We start from the raw sequence: 20,406 nt of genomic DNA, 5'->3' as shown, positions 1-20,406 counted from the left end.
GTGTCTCAGAGATTCTAAAGTCTCTGAGCTTCTTAAGGCAGCTGCAGTGCAGTGACGTAATGACTCTACCAATTGGTGATTGGCTCTTTTATTTAGAAGGCGGGACTTATTCCACCATATTGTGCATTGCACTTTCTCCCATTCATAGTACTATGAGTGCACCATTTTTGTATATATAAAGTCTTTGCTATTACTCAGTACTTATTTGTGTAATTACACTGTAACAACAGTACCTCAAAATAAAGTAATTACCGGCTTACTGACAATCACATGAGCATTTGTGTGGGTTTTCTGTGAAAAGTGCTTACAGTAATGTCACTGTACACACTAACATTTAATTGAACTTCTTGGTATCAAAGTGTAACTTCGCCAATTTTCAACCCTCTTTGTTTTGTTACAATGTCAGTAGTATATGTAAATGAACAATGTTTACTCGTCCTCCGTGTTACCTGGACAGAGAAATTCATGTTTAGTTGTCAGCAAAAGTCTTTGACAGCTTTTAATGGCTCCAGGCTTTTGTGAAAACTAGATTATACTTCCGCATGGTTTTATCCATTATTTCTTTCAGGTTATCCCCTCCGTTTGGACTTTTTGTTTTTGTGGTCATCCAGTCTGAAATGTTGACTACAAACACACAGGTTTTTCAGATTTTAGGTCACAGTGCTCTTACCGTATTTATGATTTTTTTGGCATTCTCACCGTATTTACGGTTGTTTAAGTTTTCTAACCTATTTGGCAAAAGGGAAGTTTTTCTCTAGTCAGGTGGCACAGATTTAAAAATGTTTCGACTTTATACTGTATAGGCACTGGCAGTCAAGTTTTATTGAAAGCCCATTTCGCCAATTGTGAAGTACCCCTTTAAGTGTAAATAGTATGTCTTCAGTGAATGTACAACAAAAAAGATCAGATCTGTGCATTAGGACCAACCTAAAACTTAAAGTAGCTTAATTGAGAAATACTTAAAAATGACATGCCATTTAATGTAATTTGTTAACTCGAGTAAATAATAATTAATAATTAATAATAAATATGTATTATACTGTATATCATATATAAAAAAATCTATGTCTTAAAAATAAAACTTTATTAATAAGGTATAATACAGTATATATTTTTCTTTTCTTTTCTGTGGAATCAAGAAATGTACAGAGAATCCTCAAAGGTTACTGGTAATAGTAATTATTACACCCTAGTTTGTTTGAAAGGGAACTGACCTGAGATGGCCAGCAGCATTTTCCTGCGGGCTCCGAATGTAGTGATGCCGAGCTCTTTCAGGTCTTGATCGGTCAGCGTGAGGAATGTTTGAAGGTCAATCTGATAAAAAGATAGATATTGCATTTTTACTTTGGACTTTCAGAGAAAAATTTGTGTGGTCAGAGACATATTCCAGAATCAAACCTGCATCTGAGTGCATGTGCACTGACCACTACACTCTTTCTCTAACTTTCTGATGATATGTTTACAAGATACAAGCCAGAACCAAACATTGGACTCCACAGTGTTATCTTTGGCATCTTGAAATACAGTGCTTGGCATATTGTATGAATCACAGAACTATCTTTTGGCTTTTCTAAGGCTTTCAGTTCTGTGCTGGAAGTTGCGTCACAGTAACCTTAGGCCAGTTTCAGACAGCATACGCAAGTGACATAGAGCTGTCACACTGACAGTGTTTCTTCTCCGTAACAATGCTGTGGCTCTACAAAAAACAAGTAATTTCTGGGTTATATTACTACATTGAGTATTTCTTTTAATAAAAGCCATAAATTATACAATTTGGAGCTGGTCATTCATAAATAATACATATTAAATATTGTGAAATCTAATATACTGTATATATGAGATGAAAAATGTATATCCAAATTGTTCAGAATCATTATGTGTGAAACTTGCATTAAACCTGACAGATGTGTTTGTTCAAAAAATTAGTTAGCTGTTCACTCCAGTATTTCATGTTGTGTCATAAAAGCCTATTTTGCCAAAGACTGTGCTGAAAAATAAAGTTTAAAGTGCCTTCTAAAGCTAAAATAATCTAAGCGCTGAAAGACATAAAACATAAAAACAACCTCCCGGTGACAGAAATCATCTAAAACTCATTTACGTGCTCTCATATCAAACAGCAACACTAATAGAGAAGATATCGGCAGCCCCGTCTGTACCTCCTGCTGTTGGAAGACGTCGGTATACTTCCCGAGGCCAAGTTTACTGAAGAGCTCAGGCAGATCAGATCCTTTGAAAGATGTGTTGAGATTACAGCCGTTAGTTCCCGTCACTGACGAGATGCAGTCCATGTAGTTGCTGCTGCTTAGGTAGTGCTCTAACCCAAAATACATACAAAAAATAGTTACCAATGTTTACCAGGTTACCAAAACGGTATTTTAAGGCTTCACAGATACTTTGTCTTGGTCAAAATGGTGAAAAACAAGTGCGCTTAATTTTATTTAATGTGCACTTGTAGTGTACTTGAAATCTTAGAAGAATTTTTGGTTACACTTTATTTTACAGTGTCCTTGTTTCATATGTTACATGTATTTACCATAGTAATAAGAGTAAATTATACATAATTACATGCACCTAACCCTCAACCAAACCTGGTAACACTTTATTTTACAGTGTCCTTATTACATATGTAACATGTACTTACCATAGTAATAACATGCAACTAACCCTCAACCAAACCCTAACCCTGTAGTAAGTACATGTAGTTGCTTAATATTACTCAGTTCCTTATAAATATATAATTACACTGTAACAATGACACCTTAAATTAAAGTGTAACCCCAAACCCTAACCATCTAGTAAATACATGTTAATTAATATTACTCAGTACTTAAATATAATTACACCGTAACAACGATAAAGTTAAAATAAAGTGTAGAAAAGAAAAGAAAGATAACATAATACTTACTGTAAGTACACTTTTAACACTTTTAATAAGTGCATTTTGTACGTGTCAAATAGTTTTACTTTCAAGCATGTTTTAAATCATTATGTTTAATAATCTTTTGTTGTGATTTAAAGTAATTATTTTGATGTGCTGACTTAAGTGAAATACTTGAATTGTAATTTAATTTTAACTGCAGTGTTTTTCCCGTGTTAATTTGCAATTTGTGTAATTACTTCAGTAGAAATTACATTAAATTACATTTTAGTTTACCATAAATGCTTGTCAGTATATTCGGCAGTACACTATTATATATAAAGAGGTACTTAAGTTCTACTTAAGTATGTCAAAAAAGCAATATTAAGTTTAATTTAAACTAAAATAAATTTTCCTTTAATTATTCTAAGTAATTGACATAATTATGATTTCATTTTATTTTCATTTAATTGCAAATATGATGCAAAGTTTATTCTTTTAAAGAATATTATTTTCGTAATAAGTACTCTTTTTAAAAGTATGCTTGAATGCACTTCTTCACAAAGGCAGTGACAGTGATTTGCAGTAATAAAGCGACTGGAAGTTAGCTTAGTAACATGCTAATGTTAAAATCTAGTACATGTTAGTTGAGTTTCTTGTGTCGTCCGCTTGAGGAGTAAAATCAGTGTTTGTTAACGAAGCTGCCTATGTATCGTCTCAATTCTATCACTTATAAAGTTAAATTATGTTTTAAATTACCTTTAATATCACTAACATACTGATATTTAGCAATTTTTGTAATTGTAATGGTCAATCATAAGTATTTAAAACATATGCCTTTTATTTTGTCACATTAATACAGTCCTGTTGACTGAAGAGCACACCTGTTTTGTTCTGCTTCCTTTTTGGGCTGATGGGAGAGGGGAATTCGCTGTGTATCGGGAGCCCGCTCCCATTCCTTTCCCGCCAGTTATCCGAGTCGCTGCCACTCGCCATCCCCTCTCTACTGTTGGAGCGGGACAGGGCTAGAGGCGACCCCTTAGACAAATACATATCATAGATCATGTTTATTCCACTAAAAACCTGCAGTGATGTATCATTACAAAATGATAAAAACAAGCCAGAGCTAAGCAACATCAGTGAGAAAGAATGCACCGGATGAACTACAATCAGCATACAGCGATTCATAGGAGGCATATGCTTCTCCCATCCGCTGGAGTTGTTGAGTTTACCTCATATGTAGTTGACATGGTAGGTTTATAAGAGACGTGGTTCGCCCTGCGCAGCTCCTTAATAGTTTCTGCAGGCATAGACTTGGAGAAGCCCAGACCGCTCCATGTGTTTGTGGGGGTACGGACCTCCGTCACCACTGGCTTCTTTAACATGGCTGAAACAAGAAACACAGTCGAAGTCACTGCCTGTGCATCACACTTTATTCAGAATCACACATGTGAATCTCATCAAGAATTATGCCAGATTCCTGTCCTAAATAGAAAAATATATATTTACATTACAATTTACAACAAATAATTATATATTATATTATATATATTTTAAAATATAATTGAATTGTATTATATTATATATTATTATATATATATTTTTTAATTATACATTTTTATTGTATAATATTACTTTTCATTAAAGCAATGAAAATGATTTTTTCGACAAGACATTTCCAAGCAATAGCCTATTGACATCATATCCGGGAGATAAGTCAGTAAATTCGAATAAAATCAAAGGCTTCGCTTATCCCGTGCGAATGCGCCACACTAATCCAGTGCGAATAGGGCTTATGACAACACAGACGGACTAGGTGTGACAGATAGACAGTATAAATATAAAAATGAACAAAAAATGCTGAAACATAAACGGTATTGACGTTTTTTATGAGAATTTATAATTAGTTGATCTAGAATTGAATGCCAAATTCCCTAACATTGTGCTAAATCGGCCAAACCCAGAGTTTTACAATAAAACTGTGCCACATTTCAATACAGTTCCAACATAAATCATTAACAAAGAACCGTTAACAGTATGGGGTAAAGAAAAGCGTTTACACTGGGTACATTCCGCATTCTCAGGCCCATAGTTTACAGTATGAACACTGGACACAGGACGTGAGGTGTGGAGAAGCTTTATGAGGCAGAGTTTATTTACCGTGAATGTGAAACAGGACTTTAATGACACCCTACTCATTGCCAGACATTCAGCATATGAAGACACTGTAGTCTTGCTTTGTTCATTGCTGGCACATTAGACTAAACATAACCGGTTTCCAATTCCTCAAACCGCCTACCAGCAGAATTGTTTTTAACAATATAGATGGGTGGGAGACACTCTTAAAGTTCGGTATATAGCTTTAACTGCGTTTTGATTGGTCAGTCACATACCTTTGGTCGCCAATAACTTCTTTTGCTCGTAGTCGAACGCCTGTAGAGGTGAAAGCAAAGAATGTTTAGGCTGTTGGAAAGGATTTAAGAGTTATGTCCCTCATTTCTCCTGTCAGATTGGTTTATAGTATGAGAAAGGAAAATGGTAAACATTGCCTCATTCTTTCAAAACCATTTAGCAGACTGTGGCGGACAGAATAGTGTTGACTTTCTGTCGTTTTAGAAACACTGCATTGTCTTGAGAGACAGGACATGAGATCACGACACAGGCGCACATATACTGCCGGTCAAAAGTTTGGAATAATTCTGATTTTTTAATGTCTCTTATCCTCACTAAGGCAACATTTTAAAAATCAGACATACAGTAAAAACAGTAATATTGTGAAATATTATTAGAATTTAAAATAACTTTTTCTATTTACAATACCATGTATCAAGGTTTCCACAAAAATATTAAGCAGCAAAAACACTGTGTTTTCAACACTGATAATATTAAGAACCATTATTAATAATTGAGCATCAATAATCACTGATAATAACTGAGCACCAAATCGCCATATTAGAATGATTTCTGAAGGGTCATGTGACACTAAAGACTGAAGTAATGATGCAGAAAATTCAGCTTTGCATCACAGGAATGAATTACATTTAAAAAAATATATTCAAATAAAAAACAGTTATTTTTAATTGTAATCATAATTGACACATTTTTTACTGTATTTTTGATCCAATAAATACAGCCTTGGTGAGCATAAGAGACATTCAAAAACATTAAGAAAACTGAAACTTTTGACCAGTAGTGTAGCTATTATATCCATGAGGGGTGTTAGTCTGAAACGCTGAGAGTTAAATGTGATATTCGCGGCTGCTAATTGTTTTTTAAACTAAGGGAAGCGCCTGACGAGATTCGAAGTGACATTAAGAGTGCATCACCTGCATACTGGAGAAGGAAGACTGGGGAGAAAGGCGGATTCTGTCCGAGTTCTGCTGAGCGGCCCGTTCCGCTGCTCTCTCGCTCCCCGGAGCGCGTTTATCAGCCACCGGACTCTCAGAGGCGCTGGAGTCAGAGTCCGACAACAGACACTCTGAACTAGATAGGTAAAAGAATAGGAGTAAACATGTTGCATTATCAGCTACCTCTGACATGGACTAGTGATTGACTGTTGAGTGACGTGTGTTCGTACTGTAGGAGGGAGTTCTTGGTGCCCTGTAGCAGCTCCAGGGCTTGCCTCTTTCCTGATGTTGTCTTACAGGACGCCAACATCTGCTTCAGTTCATTGCTGTTTCCCGAGTGAGAAGGGCTTCGGGGCATGCCCACCTCCACGAACGTATCCGAGCCTGAAACACACACACACACATATAGACGCGACTGTGTTTTTCTTTCCTCAAGCCTACATATTGAACGTTTTAGCTGAGTAGTTTGAGATTGTATTCCTGCAGCACTCAGCATCAGAGAATCGAACACGCCATTTACCATCACTGCTTTTAAGGAATAACGAGATTGAATTGACTTCGCCTCATCTAAAAGCAAAAACACACAGGCTAAATGGATGTAGGGCCAACTCAAACAGCTTTAACAATGCCGGAGCACGGAAAACCTTGGCCTTGTATTTCCACGAATGCCCCGTTCATAGAGCAGGAAGGAATGGTATTACCATTTGGAACTGAGTTTATATTTATCCATAATTAGACTGACCAAAGTCAGTAAATTCTCGGCTTTCAATCTAGAGAAGGTCAAGGAGTTGTTTCATGTGTTAATCAAACGGTTGACAGGGTTCAGCAGTGAATGTCACTGGTTGCATTAGGCATGAATAAAGGCGAGTATAATATATCTTTCAATTTATTTAGCCTTGGAAATTGGCATGCATGAAGTGTTGATTCACATGGCATTCATTGCAATACAAATAAAGCTTGCTGGCATTTACCAGATAAAATTACTCAGTTCTGACAAATGTCAGGAATCACTCTTGTAGAGTACGCCATCACACTTAATTGGCTTTAGGAATGCGTGTACACACACACACACACACACACACACACAAACAATAGTGTTTGGGATCGAAATAATTATCTTATGCTCACCACGGCTACATTTATTTGATCAAAAATACAGTAAAAACTGTAATATTGTGAAATATTACTACAATTTTAAAGAACTGCTTTCTATTTTAACATATTTCAAAATGTAATTTATTCCTGTGATGCAAAGCTGAATTTTCAGCATCATTATTCCAGTCTTCAGTGTCACATGATCCTTCAGAAATCATTCTAATATGATGATTTGATGCTCAGGTAATATTTATTATTATTATTATCAATGTTGAAAACAGTTGTGCTGTTTAAAATTTTTGTGGAAATCGTGATACTTTCAGGATTCTTTGATGAATAGAACTATTTTAAGCTTATATTAAGCTTAAAATAGATAATATAAAATATAAATAATTATATAATATTATATAAATAATAAAATTCTATATAAAATTGTTAATAAAAATTAATTATAAATTCAATTCATAAATTATTAATAATATAATATACAGCCAAACCAAAAATTATTCAGACACCATATATCATTTGGATATTTTCTTACTAGTGGGTGCAGAACACTATAGTTCATTTATGTAAGTTAGGATAGCAAGGTGTCTGAATAAATTTTGGTTTGACTGTAAAATATAAAATTTATGGATAATTTTACAAGGAAAAACAGACAAAATTACAAGTCAAGTAAGTGATTTTTGCTGTGGAGAGAAATGTATCTTGTAATGAGGGTATTGTAATGCGGAGCTGTGGGTAATGCAGACCTTGGTCTTGGCTGGACTTGCTGGACAGCGGTTCAGAAGGGCAGTGAGGACTGGCTTCCTGCACGGAGTCACCATGAGCTGCGGTCAGAACTTTATCTGCGAGAGACGCTGCAGACATTCTGCTGTACATGGTGCTGGGCTGCTACACAACACATGCACACAATATTCTGGTCAAGAGGAAGTCCAAGATGACAAACTATGAGAGATATTCAAGACAGCTTTTTAGCATAACCATATATATATATATATAACACTATCTCATGATAGTGAAAGAAGGCGTGCTCACTTTGCTACTGAGGGAGGACACAGCTTTACTGCAGTCTGATACTCCGTTGACTTGGGAGTCAATAGGGGCGAGACCTGGCGGAGGCGATGGAGTGTTGTGGGTGTAGCCTGGTACTCCTGACAGCAAGATGCTAGTTAGAGTGGCCTGGGTGGCTGGGTGAATCATCAAGGGCGATGAGAATCCTAAAGAAAAAAATGAGCCAGCATGGTTTGAATTTTCACTTACTATGAAAAAAATTATTTCAAATAAAAATAATGGACTTGGTTCTTAAACAACAACAATGTGATTGTAAAGTGGACTGAGACTCTAGATAAATATCACTGTTGTATAATAAAATCCCAATATTTAATATAACAATAAAATTAAATAAAATAATAAACAATTGGACTTGGTTCTAAAAAACAATGTGATTGTAAAGCGAACTGAGACCCTATCACAAGTGGACCAAAAAGATAAATATTACTATAGTAAAATAAAATTATAATAAAAAAAACAAATGGACTGGGTTCTAAAAAAAACAATTACAATGTAAAATGGACCAAAAACAGATTTGAATATTGAAAACTTTTTTTTTTAGTTTTATTTATTTCAAGAGATGATGAATGCATATTGAGTGTGATTGTTTGAGGAGAAATTCTGTCAGTCATCTCTTTACCTGGTGTGCTGGCGGGACTGGCCAGTGAGTTGGACCAGAGAGTGGAGCTGGGCGTTCCAGAGGAGGGTGTCTGTAATGGGCTGATGGAGCTGTTGAGAGCGTTGAGAAGGGAGTTGGTGGAGTGTCCTGTCATGGAGGCTGTTGTAGGTCCAAGAAGACCTGCAGGTCAGAGACAATAAACCATTCACACACTGTCAACATTATACTTAACACAAATAAAGACACTTACTATGCAAGCTGTACACCTCCTGCAAATCAGCTTATACAGTGTTAATTTCAACAACAAATTTTATAGTCGGCATGATACTTTTTCTTCCCTATTGTGATGTATATCCAAGTGAAATGGCTTCTTGAACAAGAAAAAAAATGGTCACACTTTATATCAAGGTCCAATTCTCACTATTAACTAACTATTAACTACGCCTTTTGCCTCAATAAACTCTTAATTACTGTTTATTAAAAGTTAGTAAGGTAGTTGTTAAGTTTAGGTATTAGGTAGGATTAAGGGATAAAGAATATGGTCGTGCAGAATAAGGCATTTATATGTGCTTTATACATACTAATTAAATAGCTAGTATTCTAGTAATATTGCGAATAAGCAACTAGTTAATAGTGAGAATTGGACCCTAAACTAAAGTGTTACGAAAAAAATGTAGGACAGGACTCGATTTTGTCCATCAGGATTTGATTGGATCATTGTTGTTTGGTATTGATGCGATCTCACTGAGTGACGGGTTTTCCTGCCCTTGCGTCGAAATACACAGCCGTGTCACAACAACTTTAGGACCATGCAGAAGGCTAAGCCTAATGGTTGCTTATAATGCCCCCCTAACTTTTGCATTAGACCTGCATTTCGACATTTGAACTTTGTATTGCATATTCCAGTTTCAATCCACAAAAATAGATTCATGAAAATTGAAGTCAAGCTGATTAATAGACTAGAATACACTTTTATAGTCACCATAACATAAATTCACTGTTGTCTTACCCAGGCTGGTGAGGCCGAGGCCGGCTGAGGCCAAGATATCGAGCCCCACGGGGCAGCTGAGAGCTGGAGGAGGGACAGGGATACATGGAGGACTGCCACCATTACTGCTGGTGATGCTGCAGGTGTTGGTGGGGACTGATACACCGCTGCTCTCCAAACCCAATAGATAGCGTCTGGCCTCATACATGTTCAGAGCGTTCCTCTCCACACTCTTCACTATCACTGACTGACAGCCCACAGAAAAAAGGGATTTAGAGTTTAGAAATCAGCTCCCTTCCACTAGTAAGCACTATATTGATTATTACAGTGTTTGTTTGTCGGTGAAATGACAGTAAATGACAGAGCAGAACAAGACAATAAGTTCTCATGAAGACAATAAAGGCTCCAATATACTCATAGCAAAGTTCTTCAATCAGGGGGGTAAAAAGAAGTCGAAATATGTTAGAGAACATCCTGAGACACACACACGCTGCAGAGAGCGGCATTTAGGTGAATATAAATATGTGTTACGCGCTTTCCTCTCAATAACAAAATAAACGCACAACAAAAATGACAGAAGTAAGAAAACAGCAGTTAAGAAAGCATCTGATCATAGCGATGGGGATATGTTGCCCAAGCTCTGCAATTTGGCTCTCCAGTCAAGTCACGTCATGTTTTACTTGCAGACGTCTGACCTCGATAATTCCACATCAAAGAAGGTAGAGCCTCAGCGCACAACTATCTATTACGTAGATTATTACGTCGCCACGGACCAATTGTAGTTCGAAGGTATTAACTTTTCCTGAAGGTTCACTTTGGCCAGGGGTGTCCAATCCTGCTCCTGGAGGGCCACTGTCCTGCAGAGATTAGCTCCATCCCCAATTAAACACACCTGAACCAGCTAATCAAGGTTTTACAAGGACTAAGGCTGAATCCGAAATCGCCCCCTATACCCTCAAGTAGGGCACTATTTGAGAGGACACCCATTTGTAGTGGTATCCGAAACCATAGTGGACATAATCGAGTTCACTCATTCTATCCCACATTGCACCGCAATAACAAGTGTACAGCTGATGTACGCTCAATGGCTGTCCGAATTTGCTCGCTCGTTTTCATTCACACCTTCAAGTGAACTATATTAGTGGACTAACGTAGGGAATTAAGGGTTTAGGGGGCGATTTCGGATTTAGCCTGAGTATACTAGAAACTTCCAGGCAGGTGTGTTGAGGCAAGTTGAATCTAAACTCTGAAGCAGTGGTTCCCAACCCTGGTCCTGGAGTACTGCACAGTTTAGATGTTTCTCTAATCAAACACGCCTGTTTCAACTCATCAGTTCATTTTGTTGGGGGAACTCCAGGACCAGGGTTGGGAGCCACTGCTCTGAAGGACACTGGTCCTCCAGAAGCAGGTTTGGACACCACTGGGTTTGGCAAACTGTTTTAATCTCCAGAAACAAACTCCAAACAAACTTAATTTTGGCCTGATTTTGTTCGAAATGACCTCACACGATTTCGCTTGAAGCATATGGGGCCTTCAGGGGCTGTTCACACATTTTTGCATTTCACTGCACTGATGGTTTTCTTTATAAACATGCATTAGTCAGATGCAAAAATGTGTTCTGTGTGAATGGTCCTTAACTACATATTTTGTTAAAAAATTGGTGCTAGCGTTGGTGTAGTCACTGCCTTTTGTCTTTGTAGAGCAGAATGTTATCATTATGAGTATAATGTGCTTTTCTTTTTAAAGGGGGTCAAACAGTTTCAGTAGATGGTCTTTAACAGTTTCAGTAGATGGTCTTTAGTTCACTGAGGAGGAAGTTTTGATTTCTGAAATGTACAGTATGTTTTCATTGTACGTCAAACTCTTATTTCAAAACATCAATGGTATTTTTATTTCTAAAGATCCATTTAACATGATCATGAAGCTGAAAATGATCTGCCTATTAGTGGTGAACTCTTTGATCTGAAATGAATCTGGGGTTTCCTGGTATGTACTGAAATTCTGCATGTCCTCATTTTTTTACGCCTCAATTGGTATAGAATATACTTCCTTCCTTATATATTTGCTGTATACAATAGTAAAGGCTACTACTGTAGCAAACTATTAGCAGAGTGAAAAAGAGAAGCTGGAGGCATCAACACAAATCACTGAAATGGAAAAAACAGAGGTTTTTGCTATAAGACTGATAATTTACAGTGCTACCATTTAGCCTAAAACACAGGATAGGATTTCACCATTGACCATGACCAAGGACGTGAAGCATTCCCAGTTTCCACATCCTGGTAGTAAGCCACCCACAAATCCTATATGTTCCATACATTACTTTTACAAGGCTAAGGCGCCTTAATTTTGAGCCTCTGAGAGAACTAGGCCTTAATGCTTGATCTGATTCAAAGTGTCTTACATGGTGGCACTAAAAAACAAGGCTTAAATCACCAAGGCTGCATTGATTTGCTCAAACAATACAGTAAAAACAGTAATATTATGAAACATTATGAACTTATGTAATGGCAAAGCTGTTGTGTAGCTTAATTGTTTTGTGGAAACTGTGTTTGTTTTTATCTGGATTTTTTGATTAGTAGAAAGATAAAAAATAACAATATCTATTCAAATTCTTTTGTAACACATGTATAATGTTACAAAATAATTTGAATAGATATTGTTATTTTTTATATTGTTACTTTAATTAATTTAAACTGTCATTTTGACCAATTTAACGCATCCTTGCTGAATTAAAGTATTAACTTCTTTATATTTTTTTTACTCATCCCAAACTTTTGAAAGGTAGTGTATAATACATATAAAAATACTGCTTTTTTTTCAAATAAATATATACAAGCACATTTGGTAACACTTTTTACAGTGTCCTTGTTACATATGTTACATGTACTTACCATAGTAATAACTATGAAAAATAATTACATGCAACTAACCCTCCACCAAATCCTAATCCTACCCTAACCCTATAGTAAGTACATGTAGTTAATTATAATTACTCAGTATTTAAATATATAATTACACTGTAACAATGACACCTTAAAATAAAGTGTAACCGCACATTTTTTAAAGAATATAAGTAGGGGTATAAGTAGTATTTAGACATATTCTGGTTGTCATTAGTGGATCATGTTGACAGTTAGTGTGAGGAACTACACCTCTGGTTCCTCAACTGAGGAGAAGTCACCTTGAAACAGGTTGTTTGAGAGTAATAGCAAAATGGCTCAAAAACAAAATGTTAGTTGGGAGAAAAGCTCAGAGTGTGATGTAGACATATGGTGTCCGCCACCATATGTGATGTTGTATATGTAGGTTTGGGTGAGCGTGCAAACCTTGCTAGGTTGCTTGGGTTTTGGTTTGACGCTAATGAACACATCAAGCTGTTCCATTAGGGAAGTAATGCACTGTGGTTCCACCTCAATGTCCTCTTTGATATCAAACATCAGCACCAGTGGCAGGCAGCCCTGCAGAAAGCACAAGGAAAAAAGCAAGAAAGAGAAATGAACAAAGTTTTTCTACACTGTTGTAAATCATTCATTGAGTCGAAAGTTAAGTGTTTCAAGGACTCAGTTGGCCTCGGTCCTAAAGCAGCAAAGCTACAGTTATTCAGGAGTGATCCATCACCTACTTCTCATGTTGAAAAGAAAAACAGCAGCAGGTACTCTAGGAGTAAGGCTTTCATTTACTGGTCCTTGACCTTCTTTTTCCTCTCCTGACACAGCTAACTCAGCAGGCAGTGAAGAAACTGCTAAATATGCAGGAAAAGTTCTAGAGGCTAGATTGTGTGGTGGGAAGCCTGCTATGACAGTCTTATTTGTAAATGCTAAAAATGTCCTTAATGGATCTAAATCGAGCCAAAAAGCATGAATAAATTATTCTTGAATACTGTCTCTTCCCTCGGCCTCCTGCTGCGTGTTTAAATCAGGACTGGGCTGGCTTGCGGGGACAGACAGGCCGATATCTGTCTCCAGAGAGGACCGCAGTGTTGAAAGGCTAATTATTTCGCTTTCTCCACTTGTGTGTTCCTCAAAGGGATTGTGTTTTTATGCTTCTTCTGGTGCCCCTGCCTTTGTCACTTTTATGTTCTTCTGTGTTGTTTGGAGACCACATAATGAGACAAACCAGAGTCACTATTTCTCTGGTGGCTTGAGGGAAGATGAAAATGAGAGAGGAAAGAAACTAAATCTTCACATTTTCTGAAGTAGTAAGTGCTCGCTTGTGCAAAATTTGGCTTGACGATATTCGCAAGAAGTGCTAAGGTGTTTTGGGTTGTTGCTAGGGTGTACTTGGTGGTTGCTAGGTGGCCGTTTAATGGCCCAATTTGTCTTCTAAATTAAATGTATAATCTTTTAATGGTTTAGATATTTTTGGGCCAAAGATGAAAAATGTCCAAGACAGAGAAAACTAAATCTTGACTTTTACACACACAAAAAATGAAAAACTTTTATATAATTTTAACACTAGTTTAATATGACAATGCGGTGTAACCATTAATTAAAAAGTAATAATATATGTTGGTATCATATATATACTTTCTAGGTAAATTTCATCAAGTGATGCGCCAATTTATTATTTTTTTTTTTACAGAAACCAAAGTTTTTATTTGGCCGAAAACTAAAACTAAATTTCAGTTGATAATCAATGAACTAACTACTTTTAATAATCAACACTCAAATAAAAATTGAGTTGTATATACATACTTAAATTGCACATAAGGCACTTTTATATCAACTTTTAATGTATTAATTTGTTGTTGAACTATAAATATTTAAAAAGTGCTTGTAGTAATGAACTTGTTGAATGAAGACAACAGGATAAGTAAAAATGCAAATGTAATGATCGTACATTATTTACAAGCTGGTTTATTGACGTCTTTCTGTGGCTGATACACTGATTGCGCAAATCCATGAGAACATGAGTTGTATCTTTCAACATACCTTCTGATGTTCATTCATGTTTATTTTGTGCTAGTAGTAAAGAGAAAGATGACCGGAAAGAGTTCACATGCCGTTATCTGTCACGCCACATTGCAGAACGTTAAAACAATATTTATTGTATGAATTTCGTTATAGAGACTTTGGTTCATATCAAAAGTGATTTATTGCTACAAATAATGTTTAGTGAAGTTTTGTTCATGCATTGACTGAACAGGCCTACAGCATAGACTAAAAGATTTACTGAAAGATTGATTAAAAACGATAAATCGATATTGTCAATCCAAAAAATAGACACTGACACAGTCAAAACGTGCCAAAGGAGAACAGTTTATTAAATGCTGTTTCAGTCAATGATTTTAGTTTTGACCGACCAAAATTTTGGTGAATCACTATCAACTGTCAAAAAAAGGTAAAATGATCTGATATTTTAAGATATTTATTGAACTTGACCACACAGTCATGAGAGTCTGCAGGGGGTATAATTTACTGTTTTTCATGTTTAAAAAAAAATTGATTGGGACAAACAAAATGCATATGCAGTCATTGTCTCTTTTACAGTAAAAATGTAAAAAGTAAAAAAAAATGTAAAAATGTAAAAAGTTACAGTAAAAAAAGATTCACTGCACTCAATTTTTTCACCCATTCTTGTCATTCTTGTCAGTAGCACAAAAGCTGTGGAACAAGAAAGACAGAAACACTGGAATAAAGAACAAAACATCTCTCACCATCAGGTACTGACGGGCCAGACACACAGAGTCAATGGTCCCCTGCACGTAGACGGTGGACTTCTTCTGCGGGCAGTTGGGGTCTGGGAAGTGGACCTGGGCTCCTGTGCGCTGCATGATGTGCTTGATGTTGCTGCCGTTGCGGCCCATCATGAAGAGGTGGTGCTGGGGTGCGATGTCAAGCTGTGTGCTGACCGTGATGGCGCTGGCCAGGTTGCCCGCGAGGTGCTCTAGTAACACCGCTGTGCCCCTCTGCAACGAGACCGGTTGTGGAAATTAACAGGGGCTTGGGGCAAAAACGCCACCAAAATTCAAGAGAAGAGGACAAAAAAATGCCTGTACACAATTAAAGTACATACATTACAAAGCAATTTAATCAACAGTTTAAATTAATAAAGTGAAATTGGGTAACATCTACCACGTTGAATCAGTAAATTTACAAAAATGTTTTTTACAGCGTTGAGAATTAAAACCAATACATTTCTGTTGAGTATATGAATGCACTGGTCAATCAGAGGCGTTTAGAATAGTCACCGGTGAAAAAATTCACTGACACGGCGAAGTTCTGCGCTCTCACAAATTCTCTCATCATAAAGATATGATGTAAGTAAGACATTCATTGTGCGGTGTAGACAGACAGGATTCTTTTTTGAATGCGCAAGTCACTGGCCACTTCAATGATTGGGAATGTTTTTCGCTCACTTTTTGTAATTGACTCCCATTTTGAGTAATCGTTTTGTTTTTCATGCTACTAAGATGTTGGATCTTGATTTTCTAATGCATAATGCCAAGCAAGATGCAGCTTCTGTGCCACATTTGCAGTGTAAAGTTGTTGATGTTGATCACATTTTAACGGTAACAGTCAAGTAACTGGTTAAATTTAAGTATGACATAGAAGCCATCAAAGATACATTTAATAAGGTAGATATAAATATTGCCATTACAAAGGTCAAAAATGCCCCAGGAAATCGATTCTGGGGTAAACACAATCCCTTTAATGTAAAAGTTCATTTCTGACCCTGAATGAAACAGTAAATACCTCAGGTCACCGCGATTTTGTCAAGTAAAACATGTTCCTGAATTAGCATATTGTGTTGATCCTGGAACAACATTTATCTCTGAAAAGTCCTACCCTTAAACCTAACCCTATCATAACTTATCTTTAAATTATAGGTGAATAACACTGAAGTAGAAGCACCTAACCCTGGTTGTAAGCCTAAACTTGACATAAACTGTAAACTTGTCCCTCAAATCTAATTGGTTGAGTGGAATGTTGTTCCAGGAACATGTTTTACTTGGTGAAATCATGTTAACCAATACCTCACTGACCACTTTTTCGGACTCAAGTCAAATTTAACCACCATGCTAAAAAGAATCACGACTGGGACTTTTTGTCACTAATGGAGCATGTTTTAGTAAACAAGAACCTCTTTATGTTCTTGATTTTCCATCTGGCATATACGACCCTGAGAATGGCCTAGATTTGGGAGTTTCTTTCAGCACGCCATAAAACTAGGGGAAGAAAGGAAAGGCAAAGGGGCTCTTTTGGGGTTCCTTTCTGGCCCTATTCGTAGGCGGTTTTGGCACGGCCTCCTCACCCCAGATCTCAACACATACCAGGCATAGCCAATAGCCCACAGGACAACTCCAGCCCTAGACTCTTCCTCAAGACCAGAGATTGAAGAAGATTCTCCTTGGGAAGAATAACAGGCTCTACCCACACTAGACGCTCGGTCTAAAGCATTGCCAGCAGCCATTTCATTTTAAATGTATTAGTTATAAACATATTACATTATTTTCGTGATTAACTTCTTTAAGAAACAAACAGGACTTAACATATCTTAGATGTCACAGCACAATATTCCGACTTAAAAGTGCAATATAACGTACAGTATATCCACAACCCTCCCAAATGACCAATGATAAATAATGGGAAAAAACTTGAATAAATGATAAAAAACTAAATGGGCAAACTAGTGTTATATTTGAAAATACAAAAATGCAAATGACATCTTAGTTTAAATAAAAAATTATATTTAAATGGCTGGGTTGAGAACTCCATTAATTCCATGAAAACCTCAATTAAAAGCAAAAACCTCCCCAAAAGACTCAAAAACTCGAAGTGCAAGTTCACACCAAGAACGATAACTATAAAGATAATAACTAATAACAATAACTATGATAGCATCCACACCATTGGTCAATATCGTTCTGTTTATTTTAAGCAGGCGCTGCTGTTATGTAGTCCGCCGCTTTAAAAGTTTGAGAGCTTTAAAGCATGGCTTGGATTTTGATTGGCTGTCAATGTTTTTATCATTTATCAGCTGAAAAAAAAAAAATTCGTTCTGAAAGTGATTACAATGACATAGTTTCTCTGTGCCGTTATCGTTATAGTTGGGGTGTAGACTCTGCTATTCTTTTATAGCTGGAATGAATTTTAGAACTAGGCTACATCTTTAATTATCGTCCTTGGTGAATATTCCCCTGGGACATTTAGAAAGTGTTGCATTTATATGAAAAACAAACAAACAAACAAAGATGGAGATGATGCCCCCATGTATGAGCGTTTCACCTTGACGGCCGCAGCATTATTCTGCGAGCCCCGCACCACTCCTGTCGCTCCATAGAGTCTGGACCTCTGTTTGAAGGCCACAGAAATGTTGTATGTCTGGGAGATGTGCTGGATGGCAGGAGAGCTGGGGTCAGGGTTCAGCTGGACTATGACTGGCAGCTCGAACATCAACACCAGCGGGAGTAACTCCTGAAGTAAGACAAATAAAACAACATCAGTTAATGTTATATATCTGAATTATCGAGACTGATTTCAGCTGAAGACAGATAAGGATTATGGGTAATTAATCAGCAGATCTACACTGGTTCAAAAGGCCATTTCTTTCTTGGGAGACTTTTGAAACTTTTTGATACAGAGATATAGAATAATCAGGAAACCACGGGGAAAGAGAGAAGGAGAACAGATTCAAACCCACATCTCCCACATGAGCTCAAGATGTCCCTCGTGAAAAAGTGCTGAATGCACAATTTTAATGTACTTCAAGTCATATATATATATATATATTTAAAAACTGGATGGTAACACTTTATTTTACAGTGTCCTTGTTACATATTTTACATATATTTACTATAGTAAACAGTAAATTATGCATAATTACAAGCAACTAAGCCTAAAAAAACCCAATCCTAAGTACAGGTTGTTAATTAATATTAATCAGTACTGTATAGTTAAACCTTAAAATAAAGTGTAACCAACTGTACTTGCAGATAATATAATAATTTAAAGAAGTACACTTAATTTGATGCATTGACTAACACACTATAGCACATGTAAAATACTTGCTTATAATTATAACTGTAATGTGATTTAATATTACATTTACAATATGTTTTTTTACTATAAACTAAATTGCAACTTCATTACAAATGTGTAATAACAATTATATTTAAATGCATGACATACAAGATTCGATTGGAATTACACTGAAGTATATGTTAGTTTACCTTAAAATCTTGTCAGTACATTCAGCAGTAAACTTTAATCATATTTTGAAGACATTAAAAGTAATTATGAAATTACATATAAAGATGTACTTAATAACTTAAGTGGGTCAAAAATCACTCTTAAGTTGAAATAATTGAATTTCATATACATTTAATCTATCAGACGTTTCATTTAATAACATGCAATTAAGTGTCCGAAAACATTATATTCAGTTCACACTTAAGTATATTCTTTTAAAGTATATTATTTCCACTCTTTTTTCACAAGGGATAACTAATCACTGTGCCGTGACTCAAACCATCAGGCCACTTCGACAGATGAAACTCACACTATTTAAGTGTCATGTTAATGTGCAGCACTTGTAAGACATGCCACCAGTTGCAGATGCTACCAGAAACTGGTTTGAAATCTGCTGACCAGTCTTCAGGTTTCCACACTGCCCGACTTTCGTGAGAGCAGCAATGACCAATGCTCAATGAAATTGTCAGAAGAGAGAAAAGCTGCAGGAAGTGGGATCTAGGAAGAGCTTAAAAAGTTGATTCAAGAATCAACTGCTGATTGGCTGTGTGACTCTAGCTAAGTTGAGGAGGAGAGTGACTGTAACTGATGCACAAAGTCTGCAAGTAGTTGTGCACATAATAATTTCAACAACAATAAATAATAAATTCGAGTCAGGGTGACAGGATAGTGTGTGCTTGGCTTTAGAAGCAAACAACATGGTTTGCTCTAAATGAATGCTGGGGTAAGCATAAACTATTATTTCTCTTCATTCCACTGTGATTTAGGGTCATCAAGAGCCCAGCAAACAGTGCCTCACCAAACTGAACTGGTAAACAGAATGAATGGCCAAGCCGTAAAAATGCGGCTCTGATCAGTCCCATATGTGGGGGCTTCGCTCACCATCATGTTCTGTTCCGGGGGCCAAAAAGAGAGACATTCTCTGCCCCTTTAGATGTGGTCAGGACAGTCAAGGACAAGGATTGGTTATTGGGTTCAACTTTGGCTGGGAGCAGGGAATCCGTCATGGAGCGAGCTCTGGAATTCCAATCATTCATCTCTGTTAATGGTTCTCCTCATTCTTGAGCTATTAAAACCATAAGCATGGTTATTTTTAACCAAAGGCTTATGCATCGGCTATGAGCGGAGCTTTCCAAACAAAAATCTCCTGTGCTTTTGTTTTGATTATTGTTAATAAAGAATTTGGAGGGGAGTGCTGTATTCCGATCTTTTACAAACAACTGGTCTGAGCTTTCCTTTGACCTTCTGTAGAA

General features: G+C 36.6%; 1 protein-coding gene across 2 annotated transcripts in view; it reads right to left on the bottom strand.

Annotated features, from left to right (window-relative positions):
• The window catches only part of bicc1 (BicC family RNA binding protein 1), a 102,022-nt gene that overhangs the window by 4,104 nt on the left and 77,512 nt on the right, over window positions 1-20,406 (bottom strand). The window contains exons 7-20 of one of the 2 annotated variants that reach the window (XM_084434879.1): window positions 18,191-18,379; window positions 15,619-15,870; window positions 13,289-13,420; window positions 9,981-10,206; window positions 8,993-9,151; window positions 8,338-8,519; window positions 8,052-8,193; window positions 6,435-6,588; window positions 6,184-6,340; window positions 5,251-5,290; window positions 4,090-4,244; window positions 3,742-3,895; window positions 2,157-2,314; window positions 1,215-1,314 (exon numbers count right to left, since the gene is read on the bottom strand). In XM_084434879.1, the coding sequence (XP_084291005.1) occupies window positions 1,215-1,314; window positions 2,157-2,314; window positions 3,742-3,895; window positions 4,090-4,244; window positions 5,251-5,290; window positions 6,184-6,340; window positions 6,435-6,588; window positions 8,052-8,193; window positions 8,338-8,519; window positions 8,993-9,151; window positions 9,981-10,206; window positions 13,289-13,420; window positions 15,619-15,870; window positions 18,191-18,379 (2,200 nt within the window). The remainder of the gene's footprint in view (window positions 1-1,214; window positions 1,315-2,156; window positions 2,315-3,741; window positions 3,896-4,089; window positions 4,245-5,250; window positions 5,291-6,183; window positions 6,341-6,434; window positions 6,589-8,051; window positions 8,194-8,337; window positions 8,520-8,992; window positions 9,152-9,980; window positions 10,207-13,288; window positions 13,421-15,618; window positions 15,871-18,190; window positions 18,380-20,406) is intronic. The other variant, XM_084434880.1, reaches the window with a different exon arrangement.

The sequence above is a fragment of the Rutilus rutilus genome (genome assembly GCF_951802725.1).
Source record: "Rutilus rutilus genome assembly, chromosome: 16".
Taxonomy (NCBI): domain Eukaryota; kingdom Metazoa; phylum Chordata; class Actinopteri; order Cypriniformes; family Leuciscidae; genus Rutilus; species Rutilus rutilus.
The sequence above is the reverse complement of the archived record's forward strand: the minus strand, read 5'-3'. Positions and strand labels throughout refer to the sequence as shown.